Source organism: Neophocaena asiaeorientalis, unplaced genomic scaffold, assembly GCF_003031525.2.
Source record: "Neophocaena asiaeorientalis asiaeorientalis breed wild unplaced genomic scaffold, Neophocaena_asiaeorientalis_V1.1 scaffold86, whole genome shotgun sequence".
Taxonomy (NCBI): domain Eukaryota; kingdom Metazoa; phylum Chordata; class Mammalia; order Artiodactyla; family Phocoenidae; genus Neophocaena; species Neophocaena asiaeorientalis.
In genome coordinates this window covers 233,607-253,419 of record NW_020175039.1, presented here as the reverse complement: position 1 = coordinate 253,419, position 19,813 = coordinate 233,607, and the positions used below count along the sequence as shown (strand labels likewise).

The window sequence follows — 19,813 nt, the reverse complement described above, 5'->3', positions numbered from 1 at the left end:
AGTACTGTTTTATCTGTGAAGCTCACAATTTTAAGCTGTTTCCTTCCCTGCAGAACACAAAAATTTGGGCATCTGTATATTTTGACTAGTTTATTTATATTGGTATCTTTTTTGTTCTTAACGCTATTGATAAAATACATTTGAAATGAAAAAGAAAACCTACAAAATCTACATTATTTTAATCCTACTGTAAATAATCTCTTGAATATCCACAGGGTAAATTTAGCCCCTTTCAGAAGCCCTGTGTGTGTGTGTGTGTGTGTGTGTACCCACAATTATGGTGGGAGAGAAGAAAGGGTATTCAGTAAATCTGGACCTTGAAGAAAATAAGTCATGTTTTTAGTGTCTTTGTTTTCACTGAAATAAAGAAAACATTTTCAACTTCAATGCTAAGCAAACAACTTTTTATTAAATGAATATACATTAACTAAAAATATAAAGAATCTCTTAATATAAGACATTTAAAACAGAATTCATAGATTGTTTCCCCTGTATATATCTTATGGGATGCCATAAATTGGTAGCTTTCCATTAACAGCTACCAGCTTCCTTTAGTCTGTACTCCTTGGGGATTACAAGGATGCTGGGATGATAAGTCTGTTAACATACATGGTACCAACAGTTGGGATCTTTTATTTTGTACATCCCCAAAGCCACAAATGATTCCTCAGCATTTCTAAAGCACAAAGTAAGGTTCATTTGAACTGTTCTAGATGAAGGGCATTTTTTTCTAGACCAATTATTAAAACAGACGGGAGTCTTAAAACCCATCCTTACTTTTGGGAAGGAGAGGGGTCCAGGGAATTTAGTCTTCTGAGGTCACAGCTGCAGCTGCAGGCTCTGCCACCAAGGGCAGCATCGCTCTTTTTCTTCCAATCCTAGCCTCATATTTTCTTCAAATCCCCTTTTCTCTTCACTCTTGATATAAGCTCCTCGTGGGAAAGAAATTTGGTCTGTTTTGTTCATCGCTATAACCTCAGTGCCTGGTTGGGTGCTCAGTACTTACTTGTTGAGTGTGTTGAATGTGTGTGAGTATGTAAATGTGCATTCTGTGTATGCATGTGGTGTGTGGGTGGTGTGCGTCTGTGTGAGCTTGTGTGGTTGCATGTAGCGTGTAAGTATGTCTGTGTGAATGTGTGTGTGTGCCTGGTGTGTGAGTGTGATTATGTAGGAAGGTATGCTGTACTTGATAGCGTGTGTTTGTGTGCATGGCGAGTGTGTCTGTCATGTGTGAGCAATGTATATGTGCATGTGTGAGTGGGTGTGGTGGTATCTGTGTGTGGGGTCGTGCACGCATGTACGTGCATATTGGGAGGATGGGATTTGGACACTGAAACAGGAAGAATGTCATGTGACTCTAACAGGATCAGAGGACAAAAATAATGATCAGAGGACAAAAAAATAATAAGAAAACTGTAATCAAGATACATTATATGGCAAAAATAAATGCTCATCTTGAAACACAGATACAGAGCCCCTCGGTCAGTGCATCTGCCCCAGGATTTGACTGCAGTTTGTGTGAAGAGAGTCTGGAAGTGCTCGCGGGACATGGCTGTTGATTTAAGCCAAGTATAGATACACACACAGGGAACCATTACCTCCCACGTGAAGCGTGTTGGAGCCAGTTTAGGATTTATTATTATCTAGATTTTACATTTTTGATTCTTTTTGAATTTCCTTTTGCTAGTTGCATCTTTTATGTTATTCACTCCGTTAGAAGATAAACAGTAAATAAACTCTGTTGAAAGGTTGGAGTAGAAGATGAAGATCCATGCCTAAATTGAGCTTTGGGGATTATTGCTGGATTTCAGTTGTCTGGGGATAACTTATTTCCTGTTTGGACAGATAATTTGCAGATACATAGTGTAACTTGATGCGTTTCCAGGGAACATTACATATTGTGATCTACTGGCAAGATTAAGGATTTTTTTCCTCCAATTGAAAAAATTTTCTATATTTCAGTCATTACTTTATAATAAAATTTTTATATAAAAAAGCAAAAGATTCCTCTTTTTCATTATCTACCACAGTTTATTGATTTCTTGCCTTTAAAAAAATAATAGCTGCTCTAAAATACTCTAAGTCTGATGGAGAGTAAAGGGGCCCAAAGTTTAGTTTCCTGTTTAGTTATACCATAAACCTGTCATCCCACTAAGATCAAGTACTCTGTGGTATAGTTTAATAGAGTGAATACTGAGCTGGTTTAAGAAGGTTTTTTTTTTTTTTTTTTTTTTCCTGGAAGGTGGGCTCAGGTTTCCAGTAATGATAATTACATGACTACCTGATTTGTGATGCCACAGAGTAAAGATTAGGGTCCCAAATACACAGGCTAATGCTCATATTCAATATATGAGATTGGAAGTTCCTTCAATTTGGGGTAATAAAAATTAATCATAGGTACAATGGTTATGTGTGATCCCTGATGACCTCTAGTTATGAGATGATGTTGATTCTTTGCTAAATAAGGCAGCTGGGGCTGAATCACCCTCATGTAACCATGTGATAAATCTGAAACAATATTTTACAACATGCATATCTAATACCTTGCACAGAGTACACAAATACAAGGAAAGGAATACATGTATAATAACATGCTATTAACCTCAGTTATAGTTTGTCATAATGCTGGAGAACTTGCGTGAAAAAGCTGAAGGGCTCCATACAATTTCAACTTTAAGAACTGTATTGCTTCTACTCATTTTTGATTCCTTTTGTTTTCATTTTTTAATTGAAGTATAGTTGATGTATAATATTACATAAGTTACAGGTGTATAGCATAGCATTTCACAATTTTTAAAGGTTCTATTCCATTCACAGTTACTACAAAATACTGGCTATATTCCCTGTGTTGTACTATATACATCCTTGTAGCTTATTTATTTTATACATAACAGTCTGTACCTCTTAACCCCCTAACCCCATCTTGATCATTTTAAATTTCTTTCATGTATCTCTGCTGAAGCAAAAATAAATCGATCTAATAGGAAAAAAGTATACAGAGTCATATTTGTTAAGTAAGGGAATTAACATGGTTACAAATAATTTCTTTTCTGAGAATTAGATACTTTCCGACCACTACAAATTGCCTTGGCCACAACAGACTTCCTGTTCTCTTTAATAAACCCTCTGGTCGACGATCAGTAGAGCTCAATAGCATGGGACGGATCTGAGACTGCACTGGAACTCAGCCGAGCTGCTCATCGGGTGGGAGAGTCTCATAAGGGCCTATTGTCCAGAGATTAGGCATTTGGAAATAAAAACTGTCCTTTTATTTATGAAATGAGGCATGCAGACCTGTGTTTGTAGTTTCAGGTCCATGACATTCAGACATCCTCCACGGCAGCCCTGACACTTTCTGATTCTTTCTACTCTGCAGTGGGTAGTCTTTGGGGCTTTGTCACAGCTACCATTCTGCTGGCTAAAATGACTACAGAAGACTTCATTCCAAGCACATAGGGGCCATTTCTCAATTGGCCAAAGGCCACCATCAAAGTCTAAAAAAGAAGTTGCTTTTCCTATGTTGGAGCTGAGCAAAGCTCCCTCTGACGGTATTGTAGATCCCAGCTGCTTAAAAAAGAGGACAAAAATGATGGTGTTTAGAGTAACCCATCAGTCTGAGCTTGAGAAGCCAACAAACCTCACAATAAGGGCTATTAACTAACACTTTGTGGTCAATTCCAACGTAAGCGTGTGTTTAAAAGTAATCTTCACCTAAATTTCTCAAATTAAAACACTGATACTGGTTTTTATCCTAGTAGAGCAGACACTTATACTACATTGGTTGCTTGAAAAACATTTTTTACCCCATTCAGAAGAGTATTGTGATTTTATTTTTTTTACATACATGAGAATTCACATGAATACTTTCATTGTGCTTTAAGGGAAAGGTCCTTCTTGTTTTGCTGGAGTTAAACTGTATGGGAAGTGCACGAAGAGTGAGCAGTTGCCCATAACTGGACCCTAGTCATCATCCAGCCAAGTCAAGCATGGTGATTCATCCATCATAGTATTTAAGTATATAATTAGGGAACTTTGGAGACCTGTTTCAAAACATTTTAGTCTTGGACAGGCAAACCACTGAGCAAGTCACTTCCCTTCTTTTTTCTGTGCTTCATTTTCCAGGCTCCAAAATGTGTCTCACCTCCTCCATGGTGGTAAGGATGAAACGTTTTACATATGGAAAAATGTGAGTATTAATAGAACACACTGTTCCAACAACAGGAATATACTTATTGCACCAAGGTCTCCCCTTGGCAAGGACTCAGAGGCTGTGGTCTGAGCTCACTCTCCAGGGAGGTACGGCGAAGAAGCCTGCTCCGTGTGAGGCCTGCAGATATGCCCTCATGAGCAGCAACAGGCCTAAGACGTGAGCCAACCCACCGCAGCCAAGCCGCCAGGGCACCTTTTCCCGTGGCTGCGGGCATTCTTTCTTCCACGCTGGGCTCAGGCCTGCACATACCTTGCCGTGCTCCTACTCTCAGAAAACCCTTTTCTTTCCTTGTTCTTTCCTAATCTCAGGTTTGACCAAGATGCCACCTTCTTTTGAAAACCTTCTCTAATTCATCCAACATACATCTTCTCAGAATTATATCGTTTACTGTCTGTATTACCCATGAAGCCTGCAGCTTAACTGTAGAATATTGTAGAACCCAAAGCCCTGCAAGTGATTAATTCAGCCAGTCATTTTACGTGTGTGTACTTTTGTATGCAAGCAAGCCACATTAAATCTGCTTTGGTGATAAAATATAACTATACATGAAATGTTTTGCCATGTTTTTTTGTATTTTTCTTTTCTTTTTTTTTTTTTTTTGCGGTATGCGGGCCTCTCACTTCTGTGGCCTCTCCTGTCGCGGAGCACAGGCTCTGGACGCGCAGGCTCAGCGGCCATGGCTCACGGGCCCAGCTGCTCCACGGCACGTGGGATCTTCCCAGACCGGGGCACGAACCCGCGTCCCCCGCATCGGCAGGCGGACTCTCCACCACTGCGCCACCAGGGAAGCCCTTTGCCATGTTTTTTATTGTGTCTCTGGTATACTTTGTTATCTCTTTTAAAGAAGGAAGTACTTGAATGCAGACATGTGTCTTTATGATTTTTTTGGTATCCTGTCTCTCTGACCACCTACATGATCCCTACCTTAATGCTTAGAACAATCCTTTTTTAAAAATATAGCACTGTTATTGAAATATAATTGACATGCCATAAAATTCACCCTTTTAGAGAGAGTTCAGTGGTTTTAAGTCTATGCAATCACCATCACTATTTAATTTTAGAACATCTTCATCACCCCCAAAAGAAACCCCATATCCACTAGAAGTTACTTTCCTTTCTCTCTTCTCCCCAGCCCTAGGCAACTTTAATCAGCTTTCTGTCTCTATGGATTTGCCTATTGTGAACATTTCATGTAAATGGAATCATACCATGGGTACACTTTTGGGACTGGCCTCTTTCACTTAGCATAATGTTTTCAAGGCTCACCCATGTTGTCAGTACTTCATTCCTTTTTATGGCTGAATAATATTCCACTGCATGAACATACGATATTTTGTTTATCCACTCTTCAGTTAATGGACATTTGGCTTGTTTCCACTTTGGATTATGAATAATGAGGCTATGAATATTCACACAGAAGTCTTAATGTGGACATATATTCCTAGCACAATCAAGTCCAGAGCATTCTCCACATCTTCTTACCGAATTGAAGTAAACTCTCTAGAATCCCTTCTCTGCAATACTGTAATGGTACCACTCACTGTGGGATGCAGGGAGTTAATATCTTCCCCAAGTCATGCACCTTATTTTTCTAAGAAGCAGCTGGCTCAGAGCACGCTGTTTAGACAGAAACTCCAAGAGCAAAAGTCAAGGTGCTTATGTTTGATTTCTGTCATCACAGTTACTCTACATCCTTGAACATGAGCCTTTCCAAATCTCAGCTTCATTAGCTTGTAAACGAGAGGGATATTATAACTAAGAATAACCTAGTTTGAGAAAGACCCTTACTTAGCTTTTAAACTGCAATCACAGCGTTCTTGCATGAACACCAAGAGCCATTTAAAGTCTGCTTTTCAGGCTAAGAAGTCAAGGATTAAAAAGAGGTTGACATTCTTATAGAATGTTAGGCTGTGTCTCAGTAAGAGATGCAAGAAGAAAAAAATAAACGATCACGGCCTTCCTGCTTTTCCATTTAAAAGATATTAAGGTCTTTCTGCTTCCTCTCACAAAATGACCCATGTGGTTGAGCCTGGAAGTCCCCACATACCAGTTGCTTTTTATAGCTAAAAACATGCTATGAAAGAATAAATTATGAAAGAATAACTGTTAAGAAAGCCCAGTTCCCGAAGTCTTGTTAATAAGCCATGAAAATTGCAGGATGCATTGGAGAGCCCTGAGACTCTACTTCTGAACTACTGGTATGAAGAAAGGATTTGAGAAGATTATGTTGACTCTCTCGACAGGCTACTTCAGATGTGCAACGTAGACCTTTGACTTCGAAGATGCCACTGGCCAGCACTGAAAGTCTAACCTTCCAAGCGGAAGTACTGTTTCTTGTTCATGTTGGTGTCCTTGCTGTCTACAGCAAGTAGCTCACAGAAGGTGGGCCAGGAAACTGAGTGGAAATAGAGCAGTTTGACAGGGGTGGGCAGTATGGAAATACAGGTGATCAGGTGGCCTTTCCACAGTGTCAGTATTGCTTTTGGACCTCTGAACTTTCTTCTTTAAGGTTTTTACATCTCCCAGAAATGATGCCACTTTAGGATTTCTGTATCTTTCTCTCAGCAAGAAACTCATTTCTGCCTTTCTCAAGTTTTGTTCTGCTATTTTGTATCAGTTTCTCCTTCGACTGAGACACTCCCCAATATGATTCACTGTGTTCCCTCCAGGTCATCGCAAAGCACCAAGCTGATCTCCCTGTGCAAACTGTTCTTTAGCTCTTGTTTTCCTTTCTTACTCTCCTTGCCTATTTCGTGAAGCCACAATCTGGTGACTAAGTTCTTTATTTTTTGGTCTTAAGTTTCTATTACTACCAGCTTCAAAAAGAAAGATGAGAAAAACAAGAGCAGCAAATACAATTACTGAAGGAGTGCATGTTTTTGAAATGAATGAGTTAATAAATGCATCTAGACGGCTTATTCCAAGTAATCATTACGATGCAAGCAGTATAGAAGATCACACTGCTTTTTCCCAGAACCCACACACCAGAGGAAGAGTTTCTACCTCGTGGGCCAAGAAAGAGGAAAATGCTTCTACTTTGGTTTCTTAATCTGGAAGAAGACGATTTCAATTCAATGTTCAACAATCTTTATTGAATGCCCATGAGCCAGACGTTGTGTTGGGTACTTAAAATACAGATATGAATTGATTTCTCCCTTGCCTAGTAACAGAAAACAAGTGAATAAGTACAGGCTGCTACAGGGAGGAAATTAGCCTTTGTTGATAGCAGCTAAGTGCCAGTCACTGTATCGGATGGAACGAACCTCTGGGGAAAGGGATCCCGAACTTAGCGCTGGTTTTTTAAGGTGATGTGTTAAGTTGAGTCAAAGAGGAAAGTATCATATTAACGATCTCAAGAAAAACCAATGACTTCATTCTCTTTATTCTCAAATTTCATTTCAGAATAGCCTTTTTGGTTCCTAAAGGTACTCAAAGTTATATTCTAAAATAATAACATACATGTGTCTGAAAGACAGCTCGTGAAATAGATATTCATTTTCCACCTGCTTGGTGCCGAGCGCCGTTCTAGTTGCTGCGGGGTCTTACCATGATCAAGGCAGGGACACCCTTGTCCTGCTTGGGGTTACTCACTGATGGTGAGACAGCGAAAAAGCAAACCAAGATCTTCCTTGGTAGTGGTAAGTATTATAAAGAGAAGCAAACAGGGGGATGTGATAGAGTAACACAGGGTGGAGGTGGGGTAATGCAGGTTGGAAGTCAGAGATGGTTCTTTGAAGAGGTAGCGTTTGAACTGAATCATGAATGGAAGACACGAACCAGCTGTGTGAGGGGTGTAAAGGCCCCATGGAGGGGGCGGGCTGGGCCAATGCAGGGAACACAAAGAACGCTAGGTATCTGTGTAGTGACCAAGGGGAACGGGGCTATAGGAGAAAACGGCTCAGAGATTATCAGGAGCCAGGTGAGAAGCTGGATTTGACTCTAAAGGCAATGCAAAACCACTGGAAAGTTTTAACTAGAGGCGTGGCATTATCTGACTTGTATTTCCAAAAGCTTCCATTGAATAAATCAATCAAGGCAAAGAAGGATGCAGAGAGACCAGTTAAAGACCACTTCTGGGGATCCAGGCAAAAAAGGATGATGAAGGCTTGGGCCAGCAGTGTGAATGGAATACTGTCTTGGTAAAAAGTAATCTCCTTTAAGGGGTACAGAGGACCAGATGAAGACTTTGTTTCTTGTTATTTCTTAACCATAAGCATTCTTAATCAATTTTAGTTTTCATCCTTATTAGGGCACACACTCCTTAAACACAGGGCTTTTGTTTTTCTTGTCAGTCTCTCTTGTCTAGAAAGTGCTACTCTATATTCAGCGTCTTGTGGGTGCTGAATAAATACTGATTAAACAAACCAAATAATGAATCATGTCTACTGCAAGCGTGGGTGCTTGGTAACACGGAAACACAGAAGTGAGCTAGATTCTCCCATCCGTAGGGCACAACTGGGAAGGACATTGGAGGGAGAGTGGAGAGTTTGGGGCCGCTCCCCTTCTTCCATCCTGAGATGCTTTGGGATTGGAGTGGCCACTCAATTACTACCTCTCATTGGGTGACTGGGGGCTGTGCACACATATCCCAGAGCATCCTTACTCATTGCTCAGGATGGGCCTGGGAAACGATACCCTAGCCAGATGAACAGAAGCCTTGCTGTTGGCGAGCAACACCCCTGAAATGTGATGCAGGCTGTGGATGGAGCAGACTGTGGCAGAAGGCATTTAAAGAAGGGCTTTACTCCACATGGAGGGAGAGGAAGCCCCCCCGAAACGAGCATGGTTGTACTGTATAGCGGGGATCCCCAAATTTCTTCTGTAAAGGGTCAGATAGTAAATCTTTTAGGGCCCTCTCTCCCTGCTGCAATTACTGCACCTCTGTTGTAACTCTGCAGCTGCATCATGAAAGCAGCCATGGGCAACAGGTGAATGAATGGGTGTCACTGGGTTCAAATAAAACTTTATTTATGGATACCAAAATCTGAATTTCATATAATTTTGATGGGTTATAAAATATTCTTTTTTTCCCTTCAACTATTTAATCAATTCTATGAAGAAAATCAAACAGGGTAGTGTTTAAAAAACGTAAAAACCATTCTTAGTTCACGGGACATATGAAATTAGGTAACAGGCCACCCATAAGCCATTGTTTGTCAACCCTTCCTCTATAGAGTAGGAAAGCAGGAAACCAATCCATCTGAAAGTTGTTCAAAAACTGGCAACTTTACGTGGTAATAATATTCAATACTATCCTTTAGTTTGTCAAAATATCATTTCATGGAAATGAAAATTTAGCTGTTTGTCTAACACAATATTTTCTGATGATAGGGTGGCATGAAACGTCTCTTGAGGACCTGCCAATTGGGAGCTACGCTCCCAGCTGGTTCCCAGCTTCTTCTACACCCCGTTATGTGCTCTCCATGCAGAGGCCAGATGAGCTTTTAATAACATGCACCAGGTCACTCGTCCCCCTTCTTGAAACACTCCAGTGACTCGCCACTTGCCTTTCGAATAAGATGCAAATGTCTTACCTTGTCCTTGCCTGACCTCAACTCTGACCACCCTGGCTGTCCACCCAGACCTCTCCTGGGCCTTCGGAGCAGCTTCCTGCGGCCCCAAACCCTCCTTCCTTCCCCAGGCTTTAGCAGGGTTGGTCTTCTTTGGGAATTCAGAGCTCAGCTCAAATGTCAGCTTGTCAGAGGTGCCCTCGATCATCCAGTCCGGCTCAGTTCTTCCCTCGTTACTTCTATTACTCCACCCCGTTCATTCTTCATAGAACTGGTCTTTATCTGAATTATCTTGCTAATTAATTTATTTACTTATTTTTTTTTTTTTGCCTGATTCCTCCCACCAGAAGGTAAGCTTCATTAAAACAAGGATATTTCTGTCTAATCACTGCTGTCTCCCCATTCTGAGATATTTTAATACCTAACATTCGGTATTATGCCTTATATATTTGTTGAATGAATAAAGGAAGGACATCGTGTGAGGGGTGATAGAATGTTACGTTCAGAATTGTGCTAGCATTTTACCCCAGTTGAGGATGAGGGTGACTGTGTATGACAGGGTAGGGGGTTGGGTTGGGGTGGAAGACCATGGCCTTGAGAAATGGGCAAGGACCAGATCATGGAGAAGCCCTCGGGAAATACTACAGTGTTTGCCCTTTGTTTTGAAGGCAATGGGGGTGGCCACAGATGGGTCTTAAGCAAGGCCAAGATAAAAGGATTCAGTGTATTTATTGGAATGTTTACATTGGGAAAATAACAAAGCACTTATTATATGCTCTGTTTACACCATTAAGGATAGCAAAGGACACAGAGTAATCAGACCAGTCTTAGCTTAAATGTGTGTGGAAAGATGCCAAAAGATGAATTCAAATTCAGTACAAATGTTACATTGCATCTACATGCCTCCATTCTCTTCTTGAGCTGGGGGAACTAGGAGTAGCTTTTGACAGTATTTCTGAGTAACAGAGCTAGAAGAAAAGGGGCTCCAAGTGTCAAGTTGTTTGTGTGTGTGCTGTTTGACAGAAAGAGACTGTTTCAAGGTTTACCCTCGTCTGAAAGAAAATAAGGATGCAGAACTAAAAAATAAAACGTGGTTCAACTTTGTGCTTGCAGTTCAGGCCCCGTGGCCCCGTCCCACCACGGAAACAAGATTTCTGTCCAAGATAAGCCTCTTTTAAAGTGTGTCAAATGCTCAAGCGAGAGACATTTAAAAGTCTGAAAAACAGATGGGAAGAGTTTCTTTTTTCCTGTCTACAAATCTGTCTCCTTTCTTTCCATCATTCTCAGTACTTGGAACAGAAAACTGTTGACTTCCACACACCTCTTTTTTATTAATTCAAGGAGAAAGGTGAAAAAAATGAACCTTTAGAAACCAGAAGCCAGATCTGCCCCTGAGATAAGAGAAGGAATGGAAGTTGGAGGCTGTTTGAGGAAGTGGAAGCCCTGGGGCCCCAGCAACTCGTCAGAGGTTTCCACAGACAGTGGCTATGCCACAGGTTACCTCAGAGCTGCTTTTTCATCTGCTTTAAGAAGAACCGAGGGGCAGGACAGCAATAAAGACGCAGACGCAGAGAATGGACTTGAGGACACGGGGAGGGGAGAAGGGTAAGCTGGGACGAAGTGAGAGAGTGGCATGGACATATATACACTACCAAATGTAAAATAGACAGCTAGTGAGAAGTAGCTGCGTAGCACAGGGAGATCAGCTCCGTGCTTTGTGACCAAGAGGGGTGGGATAGGGCGGGGGGGGAGACGCAAGAGGGCGGGGGTAATGGGGATATGTGTATACGCATAGCCGATGCACTTTGTTATACAGCAGAAACTAATACAACATTGTAAAGCAATTATACTCCAATAAAGATGTTAAAACAAAAGAAAGAAATTATATCCAACCACACACACACACACAAAAAAGATGTTCATTTTTGTGATGTCTGAGACTACCTTTCTCTTACAAAAAAAGGAAAGGTTACCATCTGCCCATTGAGATCTCTGTTTATATAGATATTCACTAACAAATTAAACATGCGTCAGATGACCACAGATGGAATGCTTGGGACACATGCGTGCTCATCATCCATAACTTTACTGTGCTTGTCTCCAAAATGAATTTCCTTTTTATTCATTCCCTGCACCACCCTCTGGAGTGTTCTGTGTGCCAGTGCGCTTCATCCTAAACGGGACGCATCTCAGATCACAAATCCTTCCGTGAAGATGCGCTTGCCTACCTTTCCTTGCCCACAAGGCTAAACAAGGGACAACCACGATTAAGGGTGATTTTTAAGACCTACATCTTTTGTGCCCCCGCCTCTGCCTTTGGTTGGTTCCAGTTGCTTGGGAGCTTTCAGTTACAAATGGCCTAAGGGAGGAAATGTTCTGTGAGGCTAGGTAAGTGGTTAGAAACCAAGATACTGGCAGGGACACAAGTACCACCTGGAGCCAGGCAGCTCCCCATGCCCCTTCCATCCCGAGTGGCCACAGTATCACTGAGCCTCCAATCTTCCAACTTTAGAAGGCCCTTGGGCACTTTCTATTACTGGATATGCATTCCATCTGTGATGACGGTGATGTAGGGTAACCACAGGAAGAGGGCTGAGCTCCCCAAATCTATAAGGAAAGACAGCGACACAATTTGGGAGGATCTACTATCTCCTTGTGGGGCCCTCCTGAACTTAGATGGCTTGAAAAGACAACACTTACTGAAAAGTCGTCACTGGGGAAGAACAGGAGATCTCGAAGGGGATCATTCTGATAGGTCTTTTCAAGTTCTTCAATGACAGTTTCATAATCCAAAGGCTGGAGAAGCCTGGGCTTTTCTTGCTGTAGACAAAGAAAATATTGTATTAACCACTGAAATGGAGAATCTTGCTTTTTCTCAATATCTGGTTGGATTTCATTTCTTAGAATCACCAAAGCTCTGATATCGTGCAACCCTTCTAAGAGAGTCATGGAGACTCCAGGCATTTGGGGCAAAGCCACATAACTATTATTTCCAGATCTGAAATAATATGAGAAGATCTTGAAATACCTGACATCTCACTCAGTAATTTAAGCGCCAAGCCTCCAGTGCACATGGCGTTCAGCCTTGTCACATCCACAGAGTAGATGTTTATGTAAACCTGATCTTTGTTAATGTGGAGAAAGGCCTTCTCCTTACTTGCTATAGTATTATGATGATTATCATCAATATTCGTGAATTAGATACTTCCTTGTGAGGTCTACTTGGGTCTATTTTAAGCCGTTGGCTCCCTGCTAGCAATCAAAGTAACACAGACTGTCTTCGTCGTCACTGAAACTTGGATCCTGTATCAGGATTAATTGCTTGGCTCTGAGCCTCTTTGCCGATAGAGAAGTTGGGTAATTCTTTAGTAGGATTGAACAACATAGTTAATACAGAAACAGTGTGGTGAAAATGGAAAAGAGTCTGAAAAAATAGCTAGATAATCTCACCACATTAAACTCCTAAAGCCAAGGGGAAAGACACCTCCCTCAAAGAAGCTGCCCGAGAGATATTTAAAATGCCAGTGGGAGAAAGGTGGTTGTTTCATTCTACAGTTGATATGTTTACGCCAAACTGTACAGAACTCACAATGTGAGAAAGATGGAGCCCAAAATAAATAATAAAATATTACTGAAGACCAGGTACACAGTCTAAGTTCCCTTAGCCCTTGGATGAAGCATTCATGCAGCCTAAATAAAAAAGGATCATTGTTTGGATTATTTTTGGGCTCCTGGAAGCTGGAGTGGTCAACGTGAAATCTGCATGCTAAAGTGATCTCATAAATGAAAAAAAAAATTATTTTATTTTTCATGTTAATGACATCAGCAGACACTTTCCCACCAGCCCCACCCCTCCCCGCTCTGCAAAGCCCACAGATTTAGCTTAAACTTCTAAAGCCTTCTTTGGAAGATCTCTGCTGGTAAAGCTCCAGAAACTGTTACCAACATTTTAATAATTGCTAATGAGCTCCTCAAAGCAGCAGTCAATGTTTTTTTCCAACTATAAAAAACAAAACAAAACAAAATGTAACACGGTGGGCCAACAACATGGATTTCCATGTACTTTCTACACCGAAACAGAACAAAAACAAACCCATTTTACAAATGCTTGAGTAAACTGAGGATGATGAAAGGTGAATATCCTCTCTGGAAGGGCCCTTCAATGAAGATTGCTGATTTAGCAAATAAAAACACAGGACTTCACGCTTGGAGGAAAGAAGAAATTTAGTTGCCCAACATAATCCATTTAGTGAAAGCTGTGAGACATTCAATATTTTCAAGTAGAAGATACAGAGACACTATGGCATGATGGGTAATTGAAAAAAAAGTCCTTCTTTCATCCTTTCCCTGCCTTTTGATATAATTATTCTATTTTAGACTTCTTTTAGGTTCCAATTCCCTATTTTCCCAGGCAAAAATTAATTCCAAGAAGCACAGATTGATAGCTCAAGAGGCAAATGCAGGCTGCAGACGTTTGTTTTGGCTCACTTATCTTAATGATTTTAGTTGGCTTTGAATGTCTTTGTGTAGTGGTATTTCACTCCAGGTCAGCAACAGACCTCAGTAGCCTATCACCTCTTACCCTGCAATGTCACATGTAAAAAACATTTTTTTTAACTTTTTATTTTATATCGGAGTATAGTTGATTAACAATGTTGTGGTAGTTTCAGGTGTACAGCAAAGTGATTCAGTTATACATATAAATGTATCTATTCTTTTTCAAATTCTTTTCCCATTTAGGTTGTTACATAATACTGAACAGAGTTCCCTGTGCTATACAGTAGGTCCTTGCTGGTTATCCATTTTAAATATAGCAGTGTGTACAGGTCAATCCCAAACTCCCTAACTATCCCTTCCCCCTACCCTTCCTCTCCTGGTACCCGTAAGTTCATTCTCTAAGTCTGTGAGCCTGTTTCTGTTTTGTAAATAAGTTCATCTGTATCACGATGTCACATTTATAATATATTACCAGCTGCCCCAATAAGCCTTCAAGTCTGAAACACCTGGCTTATTCTGGAATCTCTTTTCCCCCCCTTAATATTGTGTTTGTGTATGAGACGTAGCGAATAAAACAGAATGCATTGCAAAACGGTCAGGAGGCTCTTATCTCTGCCATCGAGTTTGGTAAGCCCCATTTTCTGTTTCTTCAGCTCAAGTGTCTGATGTCCTTCTACCAACAGCTCATGATGTGATTACTAACACTGTCCCTTTTCTCTCCCTTCTTCACACCAACATGCATAGGAGTGTGGGAGTGTGGCTTAGTGTGCGTTGGGATTTATAGGTTTAACTACTGTCAGCAATCCCCCGACCCCTGACCAGCCTCCTCCCATGACTGGTGACTGTGTAATGAGGTGTGCATCCACCACAAAAACAGGAGTACCCCTGTGGCCTCTGTCCTTCTGCACAGCCCCTTCCGGTGCCCCTCACCAGATCTCTGAGCCGGGTGGAGGGCTGTCCTGGCAATCATGCCCATTCCCACTCACCCTTCACTGCACCTGCCCCAGAATCTGGGCCTGGGCCAGAGGGGCAGGGGAAAGAGGAGGCATTAGTAGGAAAGAAAAAAAATAGCAAAAAATATGAACAGACTCAGCTTTGGGATTTCCGAACACAAAATAAATTATATATAAAATTATATCTCTACCACATGCGATGGAAAGACTTCGTTTGCTTTTCCCAAAGAAATAAAATGGAGAAAGCCTCAAAAAAAAAAAAAAAAAAAAAGGCAAGGGGCATAAGGATGTTTTAGAAGGCCTTCTACAGTCTTGTTCTCGCTATCATTTTTTTTTTTTTTTTTTTTTGCGGTACGCGGGCCTCTCACTGTTGTGGCCTCTCCCGTTGCGGAGCACAGACTCCGGACGCACAGGCTCAGCGGCCATGGCTCACGGGCCCAGCCGCTCCGCGGCATGTGGCATCTTCCTGGACCGGGGCACGAACCCACGTCCTCTGCATTGGCAGGCGGATTGCCAACCACTGCGCCACCAGGGAAGCCCCTCACTGTCATTTTAATTTTATCTCCCATTAGTCGAAAACTTGAGCGTTAATAAACAACCGCAGGTCAAGACCTTCAAAGATCTTTCTATCTATTTATTTACTTACTTACTTGTTTATTTATTTATTTTTACTAGGGCCTAAACTCCACCTAAAATGAATCCCACATAAATTAGTACAATAGGAAAATCAGAGTTCACAAGTCACTGGTTATTAATAAAACCACAGGAAATCTAAATCCTAAACTCTCCTTGATACACACAATAAATGGCATAGCCTGTAAGCACCTGTTGGAAGGTATATTTTTAGTTATTCACTTCAGGCTCTGACATGCCAGCCAATTAACGAAGGAGGTTTACTAAGCCCTTCCTGTTTAAAATGCTGCACTGAGGTTATCTTGACTTGGGGCTGCAAAGCCTAGCAGATCTGCTTCATATCATTTATTAAGTTTTGACCTCTGGCGGATAAGTAAAATTCTATCTTTCCAGGGAATTTGTTACATAGTGTGCAACGTTCAAGATATTCAATGTTTCATAATTTGGGGAATATGAGGTTCATAAATAAAAATAATAGTGATATCTTCCACACTACCTAGAGCTTAGAATTTGGCAATGCTTGCCAAGGATGCTTTATGCATCTGTGATGGTGAGAATCCAGGCTATGCAACCAGTAGTCTTCTCTGGAGCAAGACAGCTGTCAGTTCCATGTTTTGGTCAAAGAGACAGATGTATACAAAGATGATGGGATCGGTTAATTTCTCACTGCTGCTCCTTACAGAGATTTTGAGTGAAACTGGGGACTGAGAAGCATTGATTTACAGCTTTACAACAGTTGGGTTGTCCCTCCTGAATTTAATGTGCCTCTTTCCTTTGGAAATGCACCAACTGGGATAAGGTATGTGCCAAGATTACCCTGAATTGGATTGGACTTTTATAGTGCTTTTTACTCTTACTCTTTTTCTCTCAAATGAGTAATGAATTTCATTAGCTGTTCTAAAATCACTCCAGGCATGGGAAAAGGCAACCACCAGTGCCCGTCATTATGTGGCAGGGCTGGTGCTGCACTGATGTGGGAATAGGGCTATTCTTTTGATATAGTATTAAGACATTTGTTTGATCTACTCCCCCAGATCCACAGCTCTCTTCCAATTCGACTTCACAGCAGAAGAATGGGCTCCTGTCACAAAAACAAATGCTTTCTTCCCCTCTCCTTATTCCACAACTTCTCATGGAATGCCAACGCAAATCTAAGCCTTGGAATTGGTGAACCTGCCATCTTGGTAACAACCTGAGCTGCCAGGAGCTGTTTACTGGTACGAAACAAGCAGACTGTCCATGCTTTAGCTAAAGACTCTAATTTCAAGAACATGGTGTGCTACCACAAAGATCTGAATTATTTTCGTAATTATAATTCAAAAGCAAATGGATGTAGAAATGACACTGAAGATCTAAGCATTTGAAGTATGTAACACTGAAAAGAGTCAATGACTAAATGATCAACCTAGACATCTCCCCAGAATCTAAGAAATAACCTAGACCACGCAGCCTCGTTTTAGGGAAGTGTGATTATAGGTTTTCTATGTTGAGATGCAACAGAGAGTGTAATATGCACTCTAGAACCAGAATTCCTGGGCTCCTAGTCCTGGCATTGCTACTTACGGGCTATGGAACTTTGGGCATGTTAGAATCTCTGTGCCTTAGTTTCCCAATCTGTAAAATGGACATTTTAGTAGGAGTTAGATCATAGGACTGAATGAGGTAATATCTGTTATGCTCTTAGAACAACACTATACCCATAGTACTCGTTACATAAGTGTTCAGTAGATAAAGGCTGTGAGTTTTAAATTTTCACTAGTCATGGATTTAAGGCACCTGTATTGTAAATTTAATGTGTACAGAGAGCAAATAATAGGTGCTCAACAAATATCTGTTGAGTAAATAAGTTTATATCCTTTCATCCAGGAATTCCTTTTCTGGGACTCTATTTTAAAGAAATAACCACACATATAATCCAAGAAGTATACAAGGATATCATTGCAATATTACCTTTGTAACAAGATGGAGAAAATACGTTCACTTTAATGCAGGAGGGCTAAGAAAGGCAGGCAGGCTGGTGGAGGCTATATCTAAAAGGTGAAGACACCAGAGTTGTTGTTCACAAAAAGCAATTTACATTTTCCAAGAATCGTATGTAGTGGAGAAAGGCTTAGTGCTTTAATGGGCTTTGGGAAGGATACTGAAAATAGGATAGGAGTTGGAAAAAAATCAGTGAAAAATTGTGTGGTACATGCTGTAATTCTACTTGTAACTCTTCAAATATTCAGTAAAGCTAGTTAGCTCACAACATTTTGCATGTGATTGGCTTTTGTGGGGAAACGTGAGGAGGCTGGGGTCCGTGATCAAGATGGCAAGTATTGCTGCAAAGGGAAAGAAGACAATGAAAGGAGGAAGGAAAGGAAGTCAAATGCATCCTGACAATGGTTCTAGATTCACACATATTATGACATTAGAATTGAGTCCAGAATAGCTAGGTCTCTGAGGGGTAATAAAGCCTGAAGGACCAGCAGAGCTAAAAATGGGAAACAATAAATTACTAAAGGTAAAGAATGATTAGGAAATTATGGCACATCCATTCTAAGAAACAGTACATGCTCATTAAAACTGAGTTTCTAAAGTTTGCAATGACAAGCAAAATTGCTTATGTATTATTAAGTAAAAGTGGGAATAAATACTGCACACTGAATAACTGCACAAAATTTTAAAAAATTAAAGAAAAGAATTAGAAATCTGTATCCACATATTATCAATTATATTTAGATGGGACTATGATGTTTAGGATTTTGTTATTTTGAATTTTTGCATTTTCCAAATCTTCTGTAATGAACATATATTTCTTTCATCATGGTGAAAAATGAACTTGGCCTTTCAAAACTCTCATGTCTCTGAAAACACTGGGGAGTTGCTTGGTTTTAAAATTGTTTACCCTTTGAAAATACACCAAAGAGGGAAAGTAGAAAAGCACATGAAAGTTCAACTACTAACAACTTCAAGTAATTAAAAAAGAGAAATAAAACACTGGTGAAAAGAGACCAGGGAAAATAACTACAGATTATGTATGTGATTCTAGAAGCTAATGTCAGCAAGAAAGGGAAGAACAATTAGAAATTTATGAACAAAAGTATTTTGAGCTCTGTAGGGAACCACAGACATTTGGTAAGTTACTTAAGCAGCTCTGTGCATTGGCCACTCTTGCAAAGGATCAAAAGCCAGAATCTCTAGTTCGAAGTCCAGGGTCTTTTACCTCCCAGCTAAGTAACTTGGACAGTCATTTAAACTGAGACTTAGAGAGACTGACTCAAATGAATCAAAGGGAAACTTCCTGCTTACAGCAGTGCTGTCATAAGGATCAAAGAGATGAAGTATGTGAGGGTGTTAAGTGAACCACCAAAAGCGAGGCAAATATAGATTTTTCTTTATTCGAAAACAATTGAAAATTACCACATATGTTTAACCCCAAATATATCCCAACACCAAGTCAAACCAACCAACTAATCAAACTGGTGATACTAAATTCTTCACGTACCAGAAACTGTCCTACGTGCTTTTATGTTTGCTATCTAAATTTCCTTAAAAAGCAAACAAACAAACAAATAAACCTTGATAATCAGTGATTCTACTGGAAGCAAAAGAGGTAAAAGCATAAGGAAAAGCACTGAAATTTAGAAAAGGGCAGCATCTTCTCTGTGTGTCTCCTGAATCAAGTCAGGCCGCTCTATGACCGGTAGGAAGAAGGAAGGCAACCTAATTATGTATATGAGCAAATGAAAGTGACTTTGAAATTCTGCCTTTTATTTTCCTTGAGAAACCAACCTAGAAAATATTTTCTTGTATTTATATTTTCAGATCAAAAGAAAAGGATTCAATTTAGGATTAGTTTAGTATTAAACTTATTAGCTTTGCCAAGATAAATACCTAGACAACAAAGTTTTATCAAAAGATATTTAGAATTTCTTTCTGTAGCTCTAACCTACACACATGCAAGTCAAGTTTGTGAGCAATAGGGAGTTAATAGGATCGCTAAGGACTAAAATCAGGAAAAGGGTTTG

General features: G+C 40.4%; 1 protein-coding gene across 7 annotated transcripts in view; it reads right to left on the bottom strand.

Annotated features, from left to right (window-relative positions):
• DOCK10 (dedicator of cytokinesis 10) overlaps positions 1–19,813 on the bottom strand; it is a 209,120-nt gene that overhangs the window by 139,990 nt on the left and 49,317 nt on the right. For all 7 annotated transcript variants that reach the window (XM_024763121.1, XM_024763126.1, XM_024763127.1 and 4 more), the window contains exon 2: positions 12,421–12,540. In XM_024763121.1, coding sequence (XP_024618889.1) covers positions 12,421–12,540 — 120 coding nt within the window. The remainder of the gene's footprint in view (positions 1–12,420; positions 12,541–19,813) is intronic.